General features: G+C 34.7%; 1 protein-coding gene across 5 annotated transcripts in view; it reads right to left on the bottom strand.

Moving 5' to 3' along the window:
* Positions 1–21,779, bottom strand: part of PIAS1 (protein inhibitor of activated STAT 1) — a 242,001-nt gene that overhangs the window by 74,083 nt on the left and 146,139 nt on the right. For 3 of the 5 annotated variants that reach the window (XM_072615000.1, XM_072615018.1, XM_072614991.1), the window contains one exon: positions 18,487–18,931. In XM_072615000.1, coding sequence (XP_072471101.1) covers positions 18,487–18,928 — 442 coding nt within the window. In that variant the 5' untranslated portion in view covers positions 18,929–18,931. Of the gene's footprint in view, positions 1–18,486; positions 18,932–19,489; positions 19,580–21,779 lie in introns of all 5 variants that reach the window. The other 2 variants (XM_072615027.1, XM_072615008.1) reach the window with 1 other exon arrangement.

Here is a 21,779-nt window from a genome sequence, read left to right as displayed (position 1 = left end):
AGGAAAGAAGAAATAGAAAGTAAATTAAAAAAACAAACCTTATTCAAGACTATTATAACTAGTAAATTTCTTCAATATTACCTAGCAATAGTAATTTGAGCTCGCTCATTCCTGGTCTGGGAGATTTTTACCTCTACTCCTCTGATTTAGAAGATCTGGGTAAAAGTATGTAGATGAGCAGTAAATCATTTAAACAACTTCAAAGAAAAAAAGATTTACAAATTTAATTTGAAATTTAACTTCAAAAGTTATTCTGTAGACATATGCAAAATAGTTATATTGTTTTAGTTAAAAAAAAACCCCACACCATTAAGCATCTCTTAAGATGCTTACTGCTACTATACACAGTAAGAGAAACACTCTGCAATGCACTTTGTTAGACTTAGCTCTTCTCAGCAATGCAATGATCTAAGACAATTCCCAAACACTGTGGAATGGAGTCCGAACACAGACTGAAGCATACTTTTTTGTTGTTTTTGTTTGTTTTGTCTTTCTTATGGTTTTTCTCTTTCGTTCTGATTCTTCTTTCACAACATGACTAATATGAAAATATGTTTAATATGATCATACATGTATAGCCTATATAAGATTGCAAGCTATTCTGGGGGAGGGGGAGTGAAGAAGGTGGAATTTAGAACTCAAAATCTTATAAAAGCAAACGCTGAAAACTAAAATAAATACATAATTTTTAAAAAGAAACACTGTTTATATATATGCTGTCATCTATTTAAATATAATGAGCCCAGAAGCCTAAAGTTTAAATTCATGTCACGTTAGCAATTCTTTAATGAAAGATGTCATTTCACTGAACAGAAAGTTAAAAATTAGCCTTTTGAGAAAGCATGTAACAAGGAAGGTTGTAGAAGAGGAATATGTTGAGAAATTAAAGATATAAAAACAAAAATTATCAATAAAACTTTTTTAAAAATGATAAATAATAATAATAGTAGCAAAGCAACATCTTTCATATACAAATCTAATTTCACCTTTCTTAAAAGAAGGCATTACATTACATTTCTATAACCAAGACAAGAATACCAGCGAATCTTCCAAATATAGGGCAATTATATGTTTATGTACTTTACATAAAGCACGCACAGCTTGTATTGTTAAAAAAAACTGCAACACAAGAAAAAAATATATTAGCTGAGTAGCAAAATCAGTGTATCAAAGAGACTCAGAGGGTATAAAGACTAATTGTCAATGTGATAATTATTGGCAAGCTGCTCAAAAGTACCATAACATTTATACTAGCTGTTAATTTTCACAAAGCCTTTGACTCAGTTCTGCACTCATTACTTATTCATTAACTACAGATGCATTAAATAGACCCAAGTATGCCAAGAAAGGCGAATGTTTAAAGTATACATAGAAAACTGTCCTCTATTTAAAACATAATACCAATACATTAGGAACTGATAAAAAAAGAAATTTATTATTTCTTAGCATGGCAATTTAAGCCCCAGTTCTACTTTGCTTTAATCCATTATCATCTTTCCTAAAGAGAACTAAGTATGATTTCCAAACTGAAAAGGAAGTAGAAGCAAAACATTTTGGTATTTGATGTATTTAAATGATATCAAACTCTAAGGCTCTTCCAAAAACCACATTAAACAAATCTTTTATCTCATGGAATCTTTCTCCAATAATGTCAAAATGTTATATAATCTTGATAGGTATAGAATTCTTACTATGCAGCTAGGAAGAAGAAAGTAAAAGCTTTTAGTTTAAATATAGAACACACACCAAATCAATGGATCAAAGTAATACCTACATACAAATACCTTGGTCTCTTCCACGCAAGAAACAAAGAAAACAAAATCATCAGGAAACTACGACTGAATATATTAAGATTTATTAACAATCTAAAATCAAAGCTGAATGGATTATAACTGGTTAAAAAGCAATGAACACCTATGCAATACAAATTAGTTGTATATTTTTGGAACTGTAAAATGGATCGTAAAAGATTTGGAAAATATCCTCACAATATCTTGTATAATAATAACGAAACACCAAATAGATCATCCTAGTCAGCTGAGATGAACATTTCCTCACCAAAGATTTCAGAAGAAGAAATCAAAACAATAGTCACATAAAAAATGCTCTAAATCACTACTGATTAGAGAAATGCAAATTAAAACAACTCTGAGGAATTACCTCTTACCTATCAGATTAGTTAACAAGATAGAAAAGGAAAACGACAAATGCTGGAAGAGAAGTGGAAAAATAGGGACACTAATACACTGTTGCTAGATCTGTGAACAGGTCCAACCATTCTGGAGAACAATTTGGAGCAGTGCCCAAAGAGCTATGAAATTGTACATATTCTTTGACCTAGTAATATCACTAATTAGGTCTGTATCCTAAAGAGATCAAAGACAAGGGAAAAGAATCTATTTGTACAAAATCTTTATAGTGGCTCTTTTTGCGTGGGCAAAAATTAGAGGTTGAGGGGATGCTCATTAATTGAGGAATAGCTGACCAAGTTGTGACGAATGACTGTGATGGAATACTATCGTGCTGTAAGAGATGATGAGCAGCACTGGTTTCAGAAAAATCTGGGAAGACAGAAAAACTAAAGTGAATGAAGTGAGCAGAACCAGGACAACACTGTACGCAGCAACTACAATATTGTAATGATGACTGAAAGACTTGGGTACTTTTGTTCAATAAAATGATCCAAGACAATTCCAAAGGACCCATGACGAAAAATGCTATCGACCTCCAGAGAGCCATACGAACTCTGAGTGTAGATTGAAGCATACTTTTTTCACTTACTTTATATTTCTTGTTTTGTATCATGTCTAACATGGAAATATGTTTTACTTTACATGCATAATTGATCTCATATTGCTTGCCTTCTCAATGGGTGGGTGAGAAGAAGATAATTCAGAAATCAAAATATATTTTTAAAATGCTATAAATAAATTAATGGGGGAAGAGGAGAGCCTTTCCTTGCCAAAAAGAAAGAAAAGGATGCAGAAATATTTTTAGGGCACATGATAAAAAATCCCAGCAGATATCACTTTATTACATAGCAATAAAGGATTTGTGAAATTAACTTGAAGTTGTTTATCTTGGAATAAAACCTATGAAATAGCTAAGATCCAAGAGGGAGATCAAAAGACATTCCATGGGCAACATATGCATGAACTCAGACAACAAATATGTTAAGAAAGAGGCAATGAGTAAATTCTGAGTCATAGAGTATTTGGAGAAAAGGAGGGGTTTATGACAGCAATTAAGGGCCAGATAATTGTCACTAGAAATTACAAAAGTGTTATCATTAAAGAATAGTGATCAATGAAGATCATGTAAGGCAACAGTAGAAATGTTACACCACCAGTAAGATGCAACCATTGGACAAATTAACCATCTCAGAGATGGGGAACTAGTGGACATATGTGGCCCTCTAGGTCCTCAAGTGTGGGCTGACCTTTGAATGAATTCAGCCTTGAGAAAGCTGTAGGTTCCCTAGCCTGGAGCCGTTTTGATTGTCCCGTTCTTTCCATTTAAGTGTATTGTTGCAGCTACTGCTTCTGTTGTTTTCCTAGGTGTGCTTAATTCAGTTCATAAGTTTCCCCATGCTTCTCTGTATTCATCATATTTATTATGTATAAATCCCAGCAATGTTCCATGACATTCTTGTACTATTTTTTTTTGCTGTTCCCCAATAGTTTGGTATATATTATGTCATATCTATTTTGTTGCCAGGTTTTGGCTACTACTGCAATGAAGTGTTAAAAGCTAAGATTTTGGTGTACATGGAACATTTATTTATATCAATGATCCCTTTGGGGTACATGGAATAGTTGGATGAGAAGGTATGGAAAGTTTAGTCACCTTCTTTGCATAATTCCAAATTTTTTTCCAGAATAGTTGGAACAATGACAACTCTTTCAATATTGAATATTCCTATCTTGTCATTCTTATAAATTTGTTGGGTGAAATTTCATAATTGTTTTGACTTGTACCTCTCTTATTATTATTAATGGTTTAAAATATTCTTTCAACATGGTTAATAGCTTGTAATTCTTTTGATAACTGTTTGCTCATATTCTTTGACATCCATTAGAGAATGGTTTTTGGTCTTATTCAGGAATAGAGACTGGCCTGGTAATTTCACTGGTTTAAGGAATTTTTGAGTGGGGAAATTCTTTCTACCCAAAGCAAGTTAGTACCTTCTCTGCAACTTAGGAGTCTCAGGGTACTGTGTAGAGCAGGAATGGAGAACCTGTGGCTTCAAGGTCATACGTGGTCTTCTAAGTCCTCAGGTGCTGCCTTTTGACAGAATCCAAGTTTTACAGAACAAATCCTTTTAATAAAGGGATTTGTTCTGTGAAGTTTGGATTCAGTCAAAGGGTTGCACTTGAGGACTAGAGGGCCACATGTGGCCTCGAGGCTGCAGGTTCTCTACCCCTCGTCTAGAGCACTGACAGGCCATACTGTTACTAGCTGTTCACTGGCTGTTCTTCATCTCTCTCTCTTTTATCTCTGTCTCTTAGCTCCTCTGTTTTCCTTCAAATCTCTGCTAGTCCAATCTTCCACAAGAAGCCTTTTCCAATCTCCTTTAATGCTAATACCTTCCCTTGGTTAATTATCCATAGTTTGTCCTGTATATATCTGTGTTTCATTTGTACACAGTTATTTACACTGTCTCCTCCATCAGATCTTAATCTTTTTGAGAGCAGGAACTATTTTTTGTCTTCTTTCATATTCCCATGCTTAGCACATTGCCTGGCATATAGTAGGTACTTAGTAAATTCTAGTTGACCAATTGCTGTCTTTTCTAGAGAGTCTTAGACACAAAGTTTGAAAAGGACCTTAAAATATCTCAGTGTTATGCCCATTTTATAGGTGGGAAAACTAGGGTCTAGACAGGCTAAACTACTTGTTCAGATTAATACAGCAAGTCAGTGCCAGAAATGGGATTAAAACTTTGGTTTTCTGATGGTTAGTCTTAGGTTCTGACATCAGTTTGTGAAACTCCATAAAGTCTCTATGTTTAGAAATTGTGTTTGGTCTTTCATTCTGAAAATTTTCAGATCCTATTATCACAATAAACTGATATCACAAGGGAGGATTTTACTTGCTTGTGCATGCATACTGTTCAAAACATTTTTTACAAAGAAAGCTTTTCAAAAATAAGTATCTATAGCCTGAGGAATCATAACTGCAAAAACATGAGATTTGGATCAGTCTGAAAAGTCTAGAGATGGCAAAGCCTAAATTTCTGTTAAAATGGAACATATTTTATATTTGATTCCCTTCATGAGATGGAACAAATCGAAAACAGAAACAATTATTTGGCATATTAATATTTTTAAAAATCTAACACACAAAAATTGTGCATCAGAATTTTTTGCATCATTTATAAATTATACATACGTCTAGTCTTATGTGTTAAAAATGAAACAGTCGGCATTACCTGTTACCCATTTTTGGTCCTCTTTCAAGAGGCTCAGAGACATCTAATAGTAAAATAAATTCAGGTTTTCTTTGGACTTGTGAAGCATTATCCCAGAAAAATTTGAAATTTCTGTATAATGAATCCTATAACCCAATAATGAATCCAATAATCTAACTATCCCTCAATAACCTTCATTACCTATTTAGGAACAAACTCCTATAGAAAAGAAATGGGCCCAAGCTCTAGGCTGTATAGTATAGTGGGAAGAACAATAAATTTGGAATCAAGCACCTGAGCTCTAGTCAGCCTCTGGCAGTTACTACCTATATGACCTTTAGGCAAGTTACTTTAACTTCTGAGTCCCAGTTTCCCATTTGTAAAATGTGAATATTATCACCTGTTCTACCTCTCTTCACTTGGCTTTATGGCAATGAACAGATCACTGCTAACTTGGAAGAGGATGATTTCAGCTGAATAAAGAGGGGTAGGAAGTCAAATTAAGGTAGATTCACAAGTTAAGTGAAAGAAGCAGTAGAGGCAACTAGTGTGGACATCTTTGTTACAGCGTAGCTACATAAGAGAGAAAAGATTAAGGATGAAAGCTAGTGGGTGTGGCAGGAACAAGTGAAGGTTTTTTAAGGATGGGAGATATGACCATTTTTGTAGACATCAAGAAAGAACTCAGCGGATAGGGAGATACTGAAAATTATTGAGAGTAAGTATGATAGTCGAGGCAAGGCAGGGAGAGAAAGGGGTCAAGGCAAGGAGCGGAACAGGAAAACGGGTGTGCGTGGAGGGGTTGGTCTGGCAAAAAAGCTGCATCTTCTCAGCAGAGTCAAGAATAAAGAAGGGGATAGTGGAGGAAGATGTCTGAGTGATATAAGATGAAGAGGAAAGGATAAAAGGGAGTGCTCTCAGTGAATAGCCTTCATTTTGTTTTGTTTTTTTTTGGTATACAGTATATGGCAAAGTCCTTAGCTGTACAGTATGAAGGAATACAAGAGAAAGTAAATTAATACTTAATAGATTAGGGAGAAGGTAAAGGAACACAGTTATGTGACTTCTTTCTTTTTATCTACTTTAGAAGCAGAGAAGGTGGGTGTGGAAATAATCTTTGTTTCAAGTTTACAAAAGGACAAGCAGTTGAGAGACTCAAAAGTGTAAAAGTGATCTGGGTAACTACTGGGTTAAGATTTCAAAGGGAGGAAATGAAACCAGAAGATGATGTCCTTGGGAAAACAGGGAGGGGAAGAATGACTCACTGGAGGACAGAAAAGTTTAGAAGGGGTGAGGCACAGGGAGAATGGAAGGTTAAGAGGTCAAATAGATAAATATCACAATTATGGATAGACATATTCCACTGCTCAGGAAAATTCAAACATGGTCAATAAAAATTGCAAAATTCTTTAGATTTCCCAAATATTTTCAAGAAATATTTCAATTCAATATTCAATTTCAATTCAATATCCAAGAAGAAAACTACAACATAGCTGCTCATTAACAGGAGAATGGCTAAATATTCCTCAGTTTGGCACATGAAAGGAATGGAATATTACTGTGCTCTAACATAGTAGGTACTTAAAAGATTTTTTTGTAGGGCTATGGAAACAGAGTACACAGTTAAGGCAATCCACAGTGCTTTCAGGGGGGAAATGGTGTTTGTTCTGGTCATAAATGGTTGTCACTAACATATGAATCACTTTCAGTTACTCTTGTATAAAGAGAGCAATTTTTTAAAATGGGACTGCTACATTCATCATCATTACGTTTTCAATCAATTTTAAGGCAAAGCAAAGAATGATGTGTAACAGACTTTGCAAAGGCAACTAGAAGAAAGCCTAATTAAATAATATGAAAATGTCACTCAACTCAAAGTGTTATGCTTTATGTCCATTACTATTAACTTACATTTCTAAACTTAAATGACTCCAATAGATAAATTCAGATCTACCATCTGCTTCGGGTATCTTAAGCACCTGAAGGGCTGACACTTTCCAGTTGATGGGTTAAAAGCTCAGCAAAACCTGAAATGGGCCACGTTCTCACATGATTGATGGAAAAGAGGATTTCCCAGAGTAGCCTTCAAAAATCATAGAATTTCACATGAAAACTCCCTTTTGCTGTTGTTCTCTTTGAGAACCTTATGCTTTCAAGGAAAAAAAAAGAAGCAACTCAATTTGGGCATTCTGTACGAATTTAGTTACTGGGCTATCCCAAGCCTAAATCAAACCACTTTCAGAAGAGCCATTAGTTATTTTGGTTATTATATAAGAGGTCTTGTCTAGATTTTGCATATACCACCATGCTATCACATAAGAAAAGATAAAAGACAGTGTGTTCAAGTCTCAATTATTAACAGTCTATTCATTATGAATGGAAAAAGATAATCAAGGAGGCAAATGTAACATTTTATAACCTTTGTTCATAATAGTAATGCCACTATATTAAGACAGGTTTAAAAGTTTTTTAAAAAAGGTAACAACAGTTTTTATTGTTCCTCTTGGAATATATGCTGTAAATTACAAAGCTGAGTAACATATAAAGATGACGTATGAAATAAAATATTTGGACCAAGGTACTGCTTTGAAAAAAAGTACTGCTATCTTTCATTTAATATCACTTTCCTCTCCAAATACATTCCTTCTCCAACCCCTACTCCCATCCTTGCCTAAAAATCCATTCCTTGTAAAAAAGGCTAAAAAAACCAAACTGGTATTCTTATTTTTTCATAATATTCCACTCCACAATCTATACATTATAAAAATATGGATTATTAGTCATTACCTAAATTTGATATTCAGTTTCTTTTGCACATTTGTATGAGTCTTCCCCTATGCCAGAATACATCTCTTCTTCATTTCTACCACTAAGAATATTTGTCTTTCTTCCACTGCTTCCTTTATTAAGACTTCCCTAATCTATATGATTTCTGATGCAAAGCAAAGTAGGCAGAACCAGGAGAACATTGTACATAGCAATGGCAATAGTGTAACAATGACCAATAGTGAGTGACATAGCTACTCTGATCAATGGTCCATGACAATTCCAAAGAATTTGTGATAAAAAATGCTGTACGACTCCAGAGAGAACTGATGAACTCTGAGTAAAGACTGAAGCATCCCCCCAACCATTTTCCTTGTTTTTTTCTTGCTTGTTTTGGGGAAGGGGGTGCACAACATGATTAATATGAAAATGTTTTGTATGACACTTCACATGTATAATGGATATCATACTGCTTGCCTTCTCAATGGGTGTGGGAGGGTTTGGAGGAAAGGAGATAATTTGGTACTCAAAAATTTTATTACGAAGTGAAGTGCAAGATAGATAATTTTGGTTACATTAAACTGAAAAGTTTTTGCACAACCAAACCCAATGCAACCAAGATTCGGAGGGATGAAGGAAACTGGGAAAGAATTTTTGCAGCTAGTGCCTATAATAAAGGACTCATTTCTAAAACACATAGAGAACTGAGTCAAATGTACAAAAATACAAGTCATTCTCCAATTGATACATGGTCAAAGGATATGAACAGGTAATTTTCATAGGAAGAAATTAAAGCTATCTATAGTCATATGAAAAATGCTCTAAATCATTATTGATTAGAGAGATGCAAATCAAAACAACTTTGAGGTACCACATCACACCTATCAGATTGGCTAACATGACAGAACACGAAGATGATAAATGTTGGAGAGGATGTAGGACAGCTGGAACACTAATTCTTTATTGGTGGAGCTGTGAGCTGATCCAACCATTCTGGAGAGTAATTTGGAACTAGGCCCAAAGGGCTACAAAAATGTGCATACCCTTTGACCCAGCAATATCGCTTCCAGGACTGTATCTCCAAGAGATCATAGAAATGGGAAAGGGTCCCACAGGTACAAAAATATTTATAGCAGTTCTCTTTACAGTGGCCAAAAACTGGAAATCAAGGGGATGTCCATCAATTGGGGAATGGCTGAATAAATTATGGTATATGAATGTAATGGAATACTATTGTCCTGTAAGAAATGATGAACAGGAAGACTTCAGAGAGGCCTGGAAAGACTTATACAATCTGATGCTGAGTGAAAGGAGCAGAACCAGGAGAACTTTGTACACAGCAATGACCACAGTGTGTGAGAGTTTTTTCTGGTAGACTTGGAACTTCATTGCAATGCAAGGACTGAAAAAAATCTCCAATGGTTTTTTAAGGCAAAATGCCCTCCACATCCAGAGAAAGAACTATGGAATTCAATCACAGAATGTAGCAGATCTTTTGTGTGTGTGTGTGTGTGTATTACATTTTGGTTTGTTATATGATTTCTCCCATTTATTTTAGTTCTTCTACACAGCATGACTACAGTGAAAATGTATTTAATAGGAATGTATGTATAGAACCTATATAAAATTGTATGCCATCTCGGAGAGGGAGGGGGAAAAAAATCTAAGTTATATGGTAGTGATTATAGAACACTGCAAATAAATAAAATTAATAAATAAAAAAGAATGTAAATGTAAAATATTGAGAATGAAACAAATTAAATATTAAATTAAAAATGAAATAAAATAAATAAGACTCCCCTTATCTCATTAGCATTCTCTCTCTTTCTTGATTCTACCTCAACTATTAGTATCTGTCTAGACTTTTATTTCCAGTAAAATATAACTTGATAAAGGCAGGGCCTTTAGTTTTGCTTTGTATCTTCAGCACAGTATGCTGCACACAGCAGGTACTTAAATATCTTTAATAAGTCCAATCAGTTCAAACTCTTTAATAAGATGCTGTGAAAACATTTCCAGTTTTGTTTTCAAAAATCTAGTTCGAAACTTTGATAGACTTATCTCTTCTTAGTAATGCAAGGATACAGAACAGCTCCAAGGACTCATGATGTCCACACCCAGAAAAAGAGCTATGGAGTCTGAAAGCAGATCGAAGCATACTATTTGTTCTCTTTTTTCTTTTTTTGTTCTTCTTTCTCCCATTGGTTCTAATTCTTTACAACATGACTAATGTGAAAATAGATTCGCTATGAACGCATGTTAGAGCCTATATCAAATTATACACCATCCTAGGGTGGGGGTAGAGGGGAGACGGGGAGAAAATTTGCAACTTAAACTCTTATGGAAGTGAATGTTGAAAACTGAAAATTAATTAATTTAAAAAAAAAAACCAAAAAACTAGTTCCAGAGTCCTTATGACCAAATGAATACTGGCAGTCAGAACTGTTAATTATTCCCTGTGCCCTTAAGTTCATGTAACAATTGCTATATAAAAGTAGATCTAGACATTAGAGTGGATTCAATCCCACATACAGTAGTGAGGTTGAAATGGACTTTGGAATAAAATCTGGATTTCCACTTTATAAGCCATGGGAGTGAGTGTCAAGTTATTGGCTCAAAATAAAGTAAGAGTTTTATTTTAGAACTGCATTCATCTCTACACTTTTCAAATTTAAAAAAGCTGATGAAGGAAATTCTCATCAAAATATGATTCCAAAATATATAAGCCAATAAACATAGTCTATCAGTGACAATCTATGTTTTAATAGATAAATGCAAATTACTCTAAAAAATGAATGCTGTACATCTTTCAAATATGTCTAAAACAGAATTCATTCTCTTTTTCAGAAAACCTTTCTTCCAGACTTTCCTATCTCTCTCTAAGCCACCAGTCATGGTGGTGGTTAGTTCCAGTAATGTTGGTTGGTAAACTAAATTATCCTTACTGTCCCCCTCACTTCATTCCTCACATCCATCCAATCAGTTCATAAATCTTATTGATTTAACCTTTAAAACATCTCTGATATCAGTTTTTTCTCTATTACTCACAAAGCTATCACTCTAACTCAGTCAGACCCTCATTGCCTCTTGCCTGGATTATTGCAATAGGCTCCTAACTGGTCTCCTTTTACTCAGAACTGTCCCCAAATATGATGTTTAAAGCCTAGTACATTCCAGCCTCACCTTACCTTACCATGCTAGTCACACATCCTTCTCCCCTTCACATACTCTTCATTAAACTAACCTTCATCCTCACATATGATATTGCAGTTACTATCTATCTGGGCCCTTGGATAATTTTGTCCCTGATGCATAGAATGCATGGTCTCCTCACCTCCTTTTTTGAATTACTAGCTTCCTTTAAAATTCAGCTCTAATGCTCTCCAATATTAGGCCTTTCCTGATCCCAATTAACTTGTCTTCCTCTTCATTACCTTGTAACTATTTTGCATATACCAATATGTGTGCATGTTATCCTGCTCAACAGAATAAACCCCTTAAAGGCAAAGACTCATTTTTTTCTTTATGTTTTCAGTAGTGCCAGGTGCACAGTCGATGCTTAATAAATGTTTGCTAACTAAAAAATGCCACAAAATATTTGATGCTGTAATTAATACCTAAAATCTGTGAACTTTAGCTGTCTTCTAGGTATAAATGACCCTTGATGGTTAGAATATTCAAAAGAAATACATTTAGTAACCAGGAAGTGGAATGGCATATTATTAACACAGATCTGTGTATATATGCCTGTATGTGTAGATGTCAAACATCACACACACATATACATATATGTTAATATGCCACCCCACTTCATATATCTGTGTATATAAACACATATATACACACATGTGAAAACATATAGATATATAATAATTTGGTGGAGGGAAGGCTACTCAACGAATTAGCAGATGTGATCACTGAGCTGTTGTTGGGAATCTTTGAAAAACCTATGGTAAATGGTGAAAGTATCACAGGACCACAAACAAAGAGTGATTTTGCTTTGTTTTTGTTTTAAAGAGCAGAGAGTAGTAGAATATTTGAAGTGGTGAGATTGAATTCAATTCATGGCAAAATTGAAAGATACTGTTATTAAAAGAATTTCTTGTATTTAAAAAAGATGTAGATCACTAAGAATCAATAAAAGTACATAAAAAATAGGTCAGATTGCTCAAAAAGATTTCCAAAAGAAAATAGAAAACTCTCAGTTATATAAAAAAGGGATCCAAATCACTAAAAATAAGAGAAATGAAAATTAAAATACCTGAGGTTCTTTCTCATACTCAACAAAGTTACTAAGTGGAAAAATGATAGAAATAAGTCAGTACTGAAGGTCTGTAGGACAACAGGCACACCAAATACACTGTTGATGAAATTGAGTTGCTTTAGTAGTTTTGAAAATAATTTGGAATTATGCAAGAAAAAAAATCATTAAATTAATGATTAAAAAATCATTAAACACTATATGTATGTAATGGAGTAGGATTCAGAAGTATGGGAAGGCCTGTATGAACTAGTAGTGAAGTAAGTAGAATCAGGAGATAGATATATATACAATGACAATAGCAATCACTCAATAAACAAGCATTTATTAACCATCTACTCTGTTCCAGGCACTGTTCTGGGTGCTGGTGATGGATGCAAATACAAAGAATTAAAGAAACATAACTGAAGATTTATATTCTAATGCCGGAGATGACCAGTACATATGTAAGCATATATGCAATAAATATAAGAGAGAATAAAATGTAAATAAACACAAAAGTAGTTTGGGAGTAGGCAGCTTGGAGGGACATTAGGAAAGGCTTCATATAAAAGATGATGTTTGAGCTACATCTTACAGGAACAGACTCTGAGCCAGAGGTGAGAAAGAAGCTTTTCAGATAAGGAAGGATGTCCAGTACAAAGGCATAAAAAAGGGAATGGCACATGTGAAGAAGAGAGAGAAAACCAACTGGCTAGATCACAGAATATAAGAAGGGAAGTAATATAAAATGAGGTTGAAAAAATAGACTGCAGCCATATTGTAAGGGTTTTTAAAGCTAAACAGATGAATTCACATTCTATTCTGGAAGTAATAGGGAGCCACTAGAGTTTATTCAGTGAGGGAGTGACACAGTCATATCTTCACACTTAAAGGGAAATTATATTGTGGTAATTGTGGAGAGGATGGACTGGAGCAAAGAAGAGATCCTTAGGACAGGGAAATAAATAATGTAATAAATGGAAACGCTCTTCCTAGCTTCCCCCATTTATGGAGAAGAGAGGTACCATCATCTTTCCACTCACCCAAACTCAATGCCCAGCTATCATCAGTCCTTAACTCATTACACTTTCTCTACTCCACCATATCCAATCTGTTGCCAAGTCCTATCTCTTTTACCTCCATGACATCTCTTATACAAATCCCCTCCTCTCCTCTGACACTGGCACGTTCCTAGCAGGCCCAAATCACTTCACATCTGAAGTACAGCAAGAGCCAGATGGTTAGCCTCCCTGCCTCATGACCCTCCTCCACTCAGCTGCTAAACTTATCTTCCTAAAGAACAGGTCTGACCATGTCACCTTCCTAGTCAATAAACAAACACTAACTGTTCCCTGTCACCTCCAGGAAAAAAATATAAAATCTTGTTTAGCTTTGAAAGCTCTTCATAATGGGGCCCCTTCCTATCATTCCAGTTTTGCTATATCTTATTTCTGTATGATCCAATGACACTGGCTTTGTTGTTCTTTACACAACACATTCATTCCACCTCCTGATTGTGGGTTTTCACTGACTGTCCCCCATGCCTGGAATGTTCTCCCTCCTAGTCTCTTACCACTTGGCTTTCCTGTTTCCTGTAAAGTCTCAGTTAAAAATCCTGTCTTCAGCAGGAAACCTTTCTGGTTACCCTCGAGATTACTGCCAATTTATCCTGTATATATCTTATTTGTACAGAGCTGTCTGCATGTTGTTTCTATCAGTAGACTGTGAGCTCCTTGAGAGCAGTGATTAATAGTGTCTACAACATAATAAGTGCTTAATATATTATTACTGACTTTAAGTGAATGGCAATTAAACTTTTCAACCCTAAATCTATGTTTTTAAGAAATCTGGTATGCTGTAATAAAAACATCTTCTTTTGTCAGTCAAACTCCTTGGTAGTTGTGGAGGCAATGCCTCCATTTCTCTACTCCTCTACTCTGAGCCCTCTGAGAAATTTGTCTTTCAACCTTAGGCAACTGCTCCTCTTTCTAAAGTTACCACTGACTTCTGAATGCCAAATTGAATGATGTTTTCTCAAATTTCACTCTTCTTCTAGTCTTCTCAGCAGCATCTGGCACTGCTAACTACTCTCCACTCCTGGATATTTTCCACTTTCTGAGTTTTTGTGACACTGCTGAGATTTATTTGACAAATGAGATAATACTATGAAGTGCTTAGAGTTCAGTGCCTGGCAAGCAGAAGATGTTAAATAAATGCTTGTTCCCTCTCCTTCTTCCTGTTGTCTCTTAAGCTCTCCTCCAAATTACCTGACCATTAATTCTCAGTCTCCTTTTCTGGGACATCATCATCTATGTCACAACCCTTAACTGTGAATGTCCCTCCACAGTTGTGTCCTGAGCCCTTCTTCTCTCCCCATTCTCTTTAGGGCCTTGGACCTTATTAGTTCCCATGGGTCCAAACATCATCTCTATACAGATGGGTAGGGGGAAAACCAGGAGAGAGTGATGTCTAGAAAACAGAGATTAGAGAATATCAAGGCGAGTGTGATCAATAGTATTAAAGGCTACAGAGAAGTTAAGAAGAATAAGAATGGAGAACAGGCCATTGGATTTGGCAACTAAGAGAAAGGAGTTCTGGTGGAATGATAAGGTCAGAAGCAGGACTATAAGGGGTTAAGAGAGGGGGACATCTTTTATAGACAGTTTTTTCAAAGAGTTTAGCTACAAAAGGCAGAAGAGATACAGAATGATAGTGGGTATAGAAAGATCAAGTGCGGGTTTTTTCAGGATGGGGAGACATGGGAATGTTCATAAGCAGTAGGAAATGAGTTTACTGCAGTAAAGAGGCAGAGATGGAAAATAAATGAATGACTGGAGATGACAAACGGGGCAATCTGCTGGAAGAGATGGAATGGAATGGGATCATTTGAGCAAGTAAGTATATATATTTTCTGTATGTATGTATACTTGGGCAATACAATCTTTCTTCCTTAAACATTTTTCTAATTGAGTTTTTCGTTAAATCTTTTTTTTAAAAAAATTCTAAAATCAAAATATGAAGACCCTTTGATTCCATCTCAAAACTCTAAAAATACTATGTACTCGTCAATTTGGACAGATGACCAATTCCCAATCTTATTACCCCTCTCCCCTCCCCCTTTTATCTGCCTATATTTGTGAAAGTTATCTCTCCCACTGAGACTGTTTTCTTCTTTCAAGATAACTTCAGTAGTCACTTCCTCCAAGAAGCCAGCCTTCCTTAATTGTCCAAGAAGTGCCTCTTCTCTTTCCAATTTCTCACTTATCACTACTTGACTTCTCCTTTACATATGCACCTACCACAATCAAGCTTATTGTGCCTCCCTATTCATGTATATAGCCATTTATTTGCATGCTGTCTTCCTCATTACTTTCCAAGTTCCTAGAGAATACAGACCATTTCTGCCTTTCTTTTGCATCCCTAGTTCTTACTTAGCACAAGTCTGGCACACAGTAGACACTTAACGCTAGATGATGGATCTGTACAAATGCCTTATCCTTTCCTTGACTGCAAAGTTCTTTGAGGACAGAGAGCAGGTTATCTTTTCATTTCTGCATCTCCAATGTCTAACACAATACACTGCAATTCAACAAGCATCCTTTAAGCCCCTACAATATGTGGACATCTGATCATATCCATTTTCTCATCTCTCCTGGTAAATAAGATGAAAAGAAAAAGTTATTAAGTATTCTACCAATTAACCAAAAGGGTATATACAAGGTCATCGCATTTGGCAACTAAGAGAAAGGAGCTCTGGTGGAATGATAAGGTCGGAAGCAGGGTTATAAGAGATTAAAAGAGGAAAGTGGGGGCATCTTTTATAGATGACTTTTTCAAGGAGTTTAGCTACAAAAGGCAGAAAATAAAAACACTTTCAGAAATCATCAAAATAGACTCTTATGGAATGTTTGCTTTAGATTTCTTATTACTATATTCTGAAGATACATTTTATACATTTTTACATTTTAAAAGTTAAACCAACAAAAGTTAACTTGTAGTATTATTTAAACAATTTAACATGACAAGATGTGAATTATGATTAAAGTCAGGCTACACTGTCTAACGCACAAAAATGAATGCAGAATGCCTTTAACACAACTAGAAGTCACAATATGTATGATTAACATTTTAATGTAATTAAAATATTTTGGTAAAGATTAGTTAGCATGATGAAGTATACAGTGCAGTAGAAAGCTCAATGGATGTGGAGTCAAAAGGACCTGGATTTAAATCCCAGCTCTACTACTTAATACCTGTCATGACCTGAGGGAAGTTAAAGTTTCTTAGCCTTAGCCTCACTTATAATATTGAGAGGGCTGGTCTAGAGGATTCAGAAGTCCCTTTCAGGTCTAGATCTATGATCTTACGAATTTTAGAGAGTTGGTGTAGTATGATGGGGAAAAAAAATAAACTTGGAGATAGAAGACCTGAGTTTGAATCCCAACCCTGATTCTACCTGTGTGACCTTGAGCATGGTCACTTCATTGGCTGTGTCTCAATTTCCTCACTTATAAAAATTAGGGGACTGTGGAATAGACTGCCTCTCAAGTTCCTTCCAGCTCTAGACCTATGACTTTCTTGGAAATCTTCTATTAGTTTTGGAATGCAGCTCCTATTAGCTTAATAGATCTTTTCAACTGGTTAGACACTAAAGGATAATCAATATGCAACTGCAATCTTAATCCTATGATAGTCCTTTTAATCACCTTTCAGACTCTGAAAAACTGTAGTTATGGTAACTTTTAGGCAATTAACAATTAGTTTAAAAGTATGTCTTAAAAAACCATAACGTATAATTACATTATATTTCTGCTGTACACAAATCAAATATTAGGGTCAAGGATCAACTGGTTATATTGTCAACTGGTATTTACAATAACAATGAATCAAAATCTTGTTTCACACAAAGACCAGCAAATCATTTAAAGGTTGGGAGTTAGAGGAAAAAATAAGCATAATTATAACTAAAAAACAAACAACAACAACAACAAAACCTTGGTACTTGAGCAATTTTAAGATTGAGCAGGAAAGAGGGCAGAAATTATGTTAAAAATAGTTCCTGGAATCTTCATTTATTCAAATGAGTTATAATAACTTCAAATAAAACTCTACCCAGCTAAAAGACAGTGCTTTAATATTTCTTAAATCCAATTACCAGTATTATAGAATAACAACTGCTTAATGATATAAAAATATTTTAGTAATCTATCTAGGTAAGTAAGGCAATCAAATAAAGCCAATTATATATTTAATAAAGAACAGTAATATAGAAATCAAAATTCCAAATTCAGATTCCATAAACTATGATATAATGGACACTATAAAAAATACTAAAAAATTAAATGAATGAAATTTCATTGTACTTGTCATATATAATTATGACTGAATAAGAAGTCAACATATGGCTACCTACCAACCTACACACACAATCTGAGAACTAACTGGAAATATTTCTTCTGTTAATTGAGAAGCTCCAATGGATCACAAGTTTGTTCAGATCAGATATGTAAATATAAAAACTCCTATGAGATAACTGAAGTCATTTATCTATCTGAATTTACCATCTGTTATAGATGTCATCAAATCTTAAAAGGAAAAAAATGAATCCAGAAAATGGTATTAGAAGAAATTGATTTTAAACATTATTTAGTTAAGCTTTTTAATCAATAAAGCTCATATCTGTAAATATTTCAATAAATGGTTTTAAACATTAAGCTCTAATCTTGGTTTTCTTCCTGTATTTAATCTTTTTTAAAGTGTTTTCTTTTGTTATCAACTACCACTCTTAACTACTGACCAGAAGCAGATTAAGAAGCATTTAATTACATCTTAAGTCAAACTGCCCTCCTAAAGAACAAAAATCCCTAAGAATGTTTTGTGCATTTATTTTTACATAAAGTGAAAAGAGACATTCTGATACTTGTGTTAGGTATTAAAAGTCAACCAAATAATTTTTCATGGATAATTAATCATGATCACAGAAGGGAAGCAGTCTAAAACAAAAAAAGTTCCCCCCCAAAGATATAAATATAATCCAAATCATTACTAAAGACTACTGAAACCTTACCTAGACTGGTGGGTTTTATCAGTTCATCCAGCAAATCATAAAATGGTAATTTCTGAAGTTTTATATCCGGATGGACAGGGTGAAGAGCAGAAGTAAGATGGGGCAGTTCCAGTTCATGTTTAGGTCCCAGAAGAGAAACAGGAAGTAACGGTGATGTTGCAGGATGACCATCATAAGTAAGTTGTGGAATGGTAGATGGAGATAAAGTTGCTGGCATGGGACTTGAGTGTACATTGGGGATAGATAAGTCAGCAGGTGTCATAATTTTCTGGGGAAATCTCCGTCTATAGAGTTCTTTAATTTTCATTTGTACAGCAGGACTGCAGCCAGCCTTTAACAAATGCAGTGCTTTTGTGAGAAGTTCGTGTTTACGCCCGTGCTTGTTCCTTCCGGCGTAGCCCAAAAGTACTTGCAGTTCAGAAACTCTAAGGCTCATAACCATTTGCTTGAAGGCAAACAAAATGCAAAGAATATTAGTATAGCAATAACTTTTTTTGCAAATTAAGCTTATTAATCCTACTGTTTGCAGTTTGTTTAAAAGATAGTTGTTTACTTACAACAAATTGGCAACGTCAAACTTAAAATTCAAGTACGTAAATATTTAAAATGCTTAATATTTTTAAAGATAATGCTTCTGTCCAGAACTAGAGATTTTAAGCCAAATATTAATAGAGAACGTCACAATCTCTCCTATATTTCCCTGCTACAATCAATTCATCAACTATTTAAGCAGACATTAGTGTCTAGCACAGTGCTAGGTGCTATGGGGATTACAAAAGAGATAACCACATATCCTCACAGAGCTTAGAAAATAAGGAGAGGAAACATAAATAAAAGATAGAGAAAAATATATAACCAAGTGCTAGATTACATGGTATAGGCCAATGTTTCTAAAACTTCTTTTGGGGGGGGGGGGGGGAGAGTGGCATGGCACAGTATTCTTTCATAAGAAGCACACTGAATGCTTAAGTTGGCAACACTATAGGAGAGTCGAGAGACTCACAAATGCGCAGTTTCCCTTCAGTAAGAGCAGCTGTTTTTGTTGAGTTCTTTGCGAGTTCAAGGTCTGGCGTATTTTGAGGATATTGTGTACCTGTAACAGGCAAGTTTTGTTTATTTTGTGAGTACTGTACTTTTCATACTATGTATGCTGGACAAGTAAAATTTATATTTAAAAAATTACTTATTATAAATTTTTTTATCTGCAATAATATAATATTAACAATTTCATGGCACACCTAGAGAAACTCCACTTCGAGAGCCACTGGTATAGACTATAAGAGTGTTGAGAATTCACCAAAGTGAAAAGTTAGAGAGGAATATATACAACAGTTTAAACTTCAGTGGCTTTCCCATACTCTAGCCCTCAAGTGACCAAACTTAAAAGTTAAGACTAAAGCCAGAAACAGAATCACAAACTATGTAGACCTCACACACTGTGGGCTTGGCTCAAAACTAACTTCTTCCTCTCCTACCAATTCTTCCCTTGCCAACACTCTACAAAATCCATCACTGGGATCCTTAATAGTTCTCTCTCAGGTGGTGACAGTGGTAAGTGAAAGAAAAGGAGCAATGACTGTAATCTTGACTGGGGTAAGGCATTCTCAAGTATATCTTTAGCTTTGGTATTTCTGTCATGAATGATCAGGGCAAAGAGAGTAGCAGAACTTAAAAAGTGTCAACAAAAACCTATAAATTTGCACTTCTTAGAAAATAATTTGATTGAATATGAAATTATCTGCAATTTAGAACCAGCTAGAAATCAAGTCTTGATGTTCAAATTATAAAACATTATTTAGCTTTTTGGGGAGAAAAGATAGGTTTGCTAAAAGTCCCAGCAAATGATTTTGAAAGAAATAAAACCTTCAAAGTAGAAATAAAAGATTATTAATCTAGATAACTTATTCTTTAATGAAACAATCACACAAAATATGTTCCAAAGAGCAAATAAAGGGTTAAAAACGCATTTAAATAGGCAATGGTCTAATTCATTTATAATAACAAGTACAATATATAATTTGGATAGAGCTCAATTTCTTGCCATTCAATTCTGTTTTAAATTACATACAACCATACAAAATTCGGTGATTAGAATAAATTCAAAAGTTGACCTTTTTTGTTCTGTTTGACTAGGTAAAAGGAATTAAACGGAGCATGTTTATTACTCATCTTCGTGGAAATACACAATGCCAAATCATATAAAATCAAAATTGCTTGATGGACAAGTTACCATAGGTATAAACCTGACAATACTAAAATATACTTCCAGTTGCCTTTGAAGTATGAGATAAACAAAAACAAGTAACATTTTAAACGGAGTGAAAATAATTTTTACTATAGAGTTTAATTTAACATGCAGCATCTATTTCAACATTTTGGCTATAAGAAAACTTTGTATTAGTATTAGAATTTGCTATTTGCATTAGCATAAAGAAAATGTTATATCAGGATTTCAACTAATCACTGTATTTAGTTGTAGGTGAAATACTCCTATTTTCAAAGATGGCTCTTCTAAAAAGAATGTAAAAAGACAATTTTGTTTTGTTTTTTAAATAAAAGAGGATACATCTCCTGACAGAGAGGTGCATGCTGAGACTTTTTTTTTCTTTTTGGACATAGCCAATGAGGTAATTTGTTCTGCCTTTGTTACAAGGGTTTTATTTTAGTCAGGGGAGAGAAGGGGATGTAGGAGGAAGAGAAAGTGTATTTTTGTTTATTGAAAAAAATTTTCAATTAAAAAAATAAAGGGGAATAGGTAGTACTAAAAATCTGTAATGTTAAAACCTATAGAAAAACATTCAGCAGTCAGTTCACAATATAAATTGCTAAAAGAGGAAAATTAAATATTCAAGTCCATTTTAGACACTGAAGTGCAATGCATTTTACTGTCATGTGTTTAAAAACTCCATGTATTAGGACTACAACAAAACAAATATTCACAACTAAAGAATAACACCAACCACTGCAACATAATAAACCACTACTGCAGCAAGCAGAACTTCTCAGCACTCTGTGACGCTATGGCCTCAGCTGACACGGTGCTCAGAATCCTGATGCTTGAGGTAGGGGGCTGAGGGTGGTAAAGCAGAATGCCTGACCAGTTTATATGCTTTAAATGGAAGAGCATTGGTAACTAAAAAAACCATCCTCTTTATTTCACAGAAGTAAGAATATGCAATAATGCCTAATGACATAGGCAGGGTTGATTATGCACTGATACTTGGAGTAGAGGAAAATGCGGCCAACTGTCTGCCTCCTCTCCATCTAATTCCTTCCTCTCCACTAGTCAGTGG

The sequence above is a fragment of the Notamacropus eugenii genome, chromosome 1 (assembly GCF_028372415.1).
Source record: "Notamacropus eugenii isolate mMacEug1 chromosome 1, mMacEug1.pri_v2, whole genome shotgun sequence".
NCBI lineage: Eukaryota > Metazoa > Chordata > Mammalia > Diprotodontia > Macropodidae > Notamacropus > Notamacropus eugenii.
This window is presented reverse-complemented; position numbering and strand designations above follow the sequence as displayed.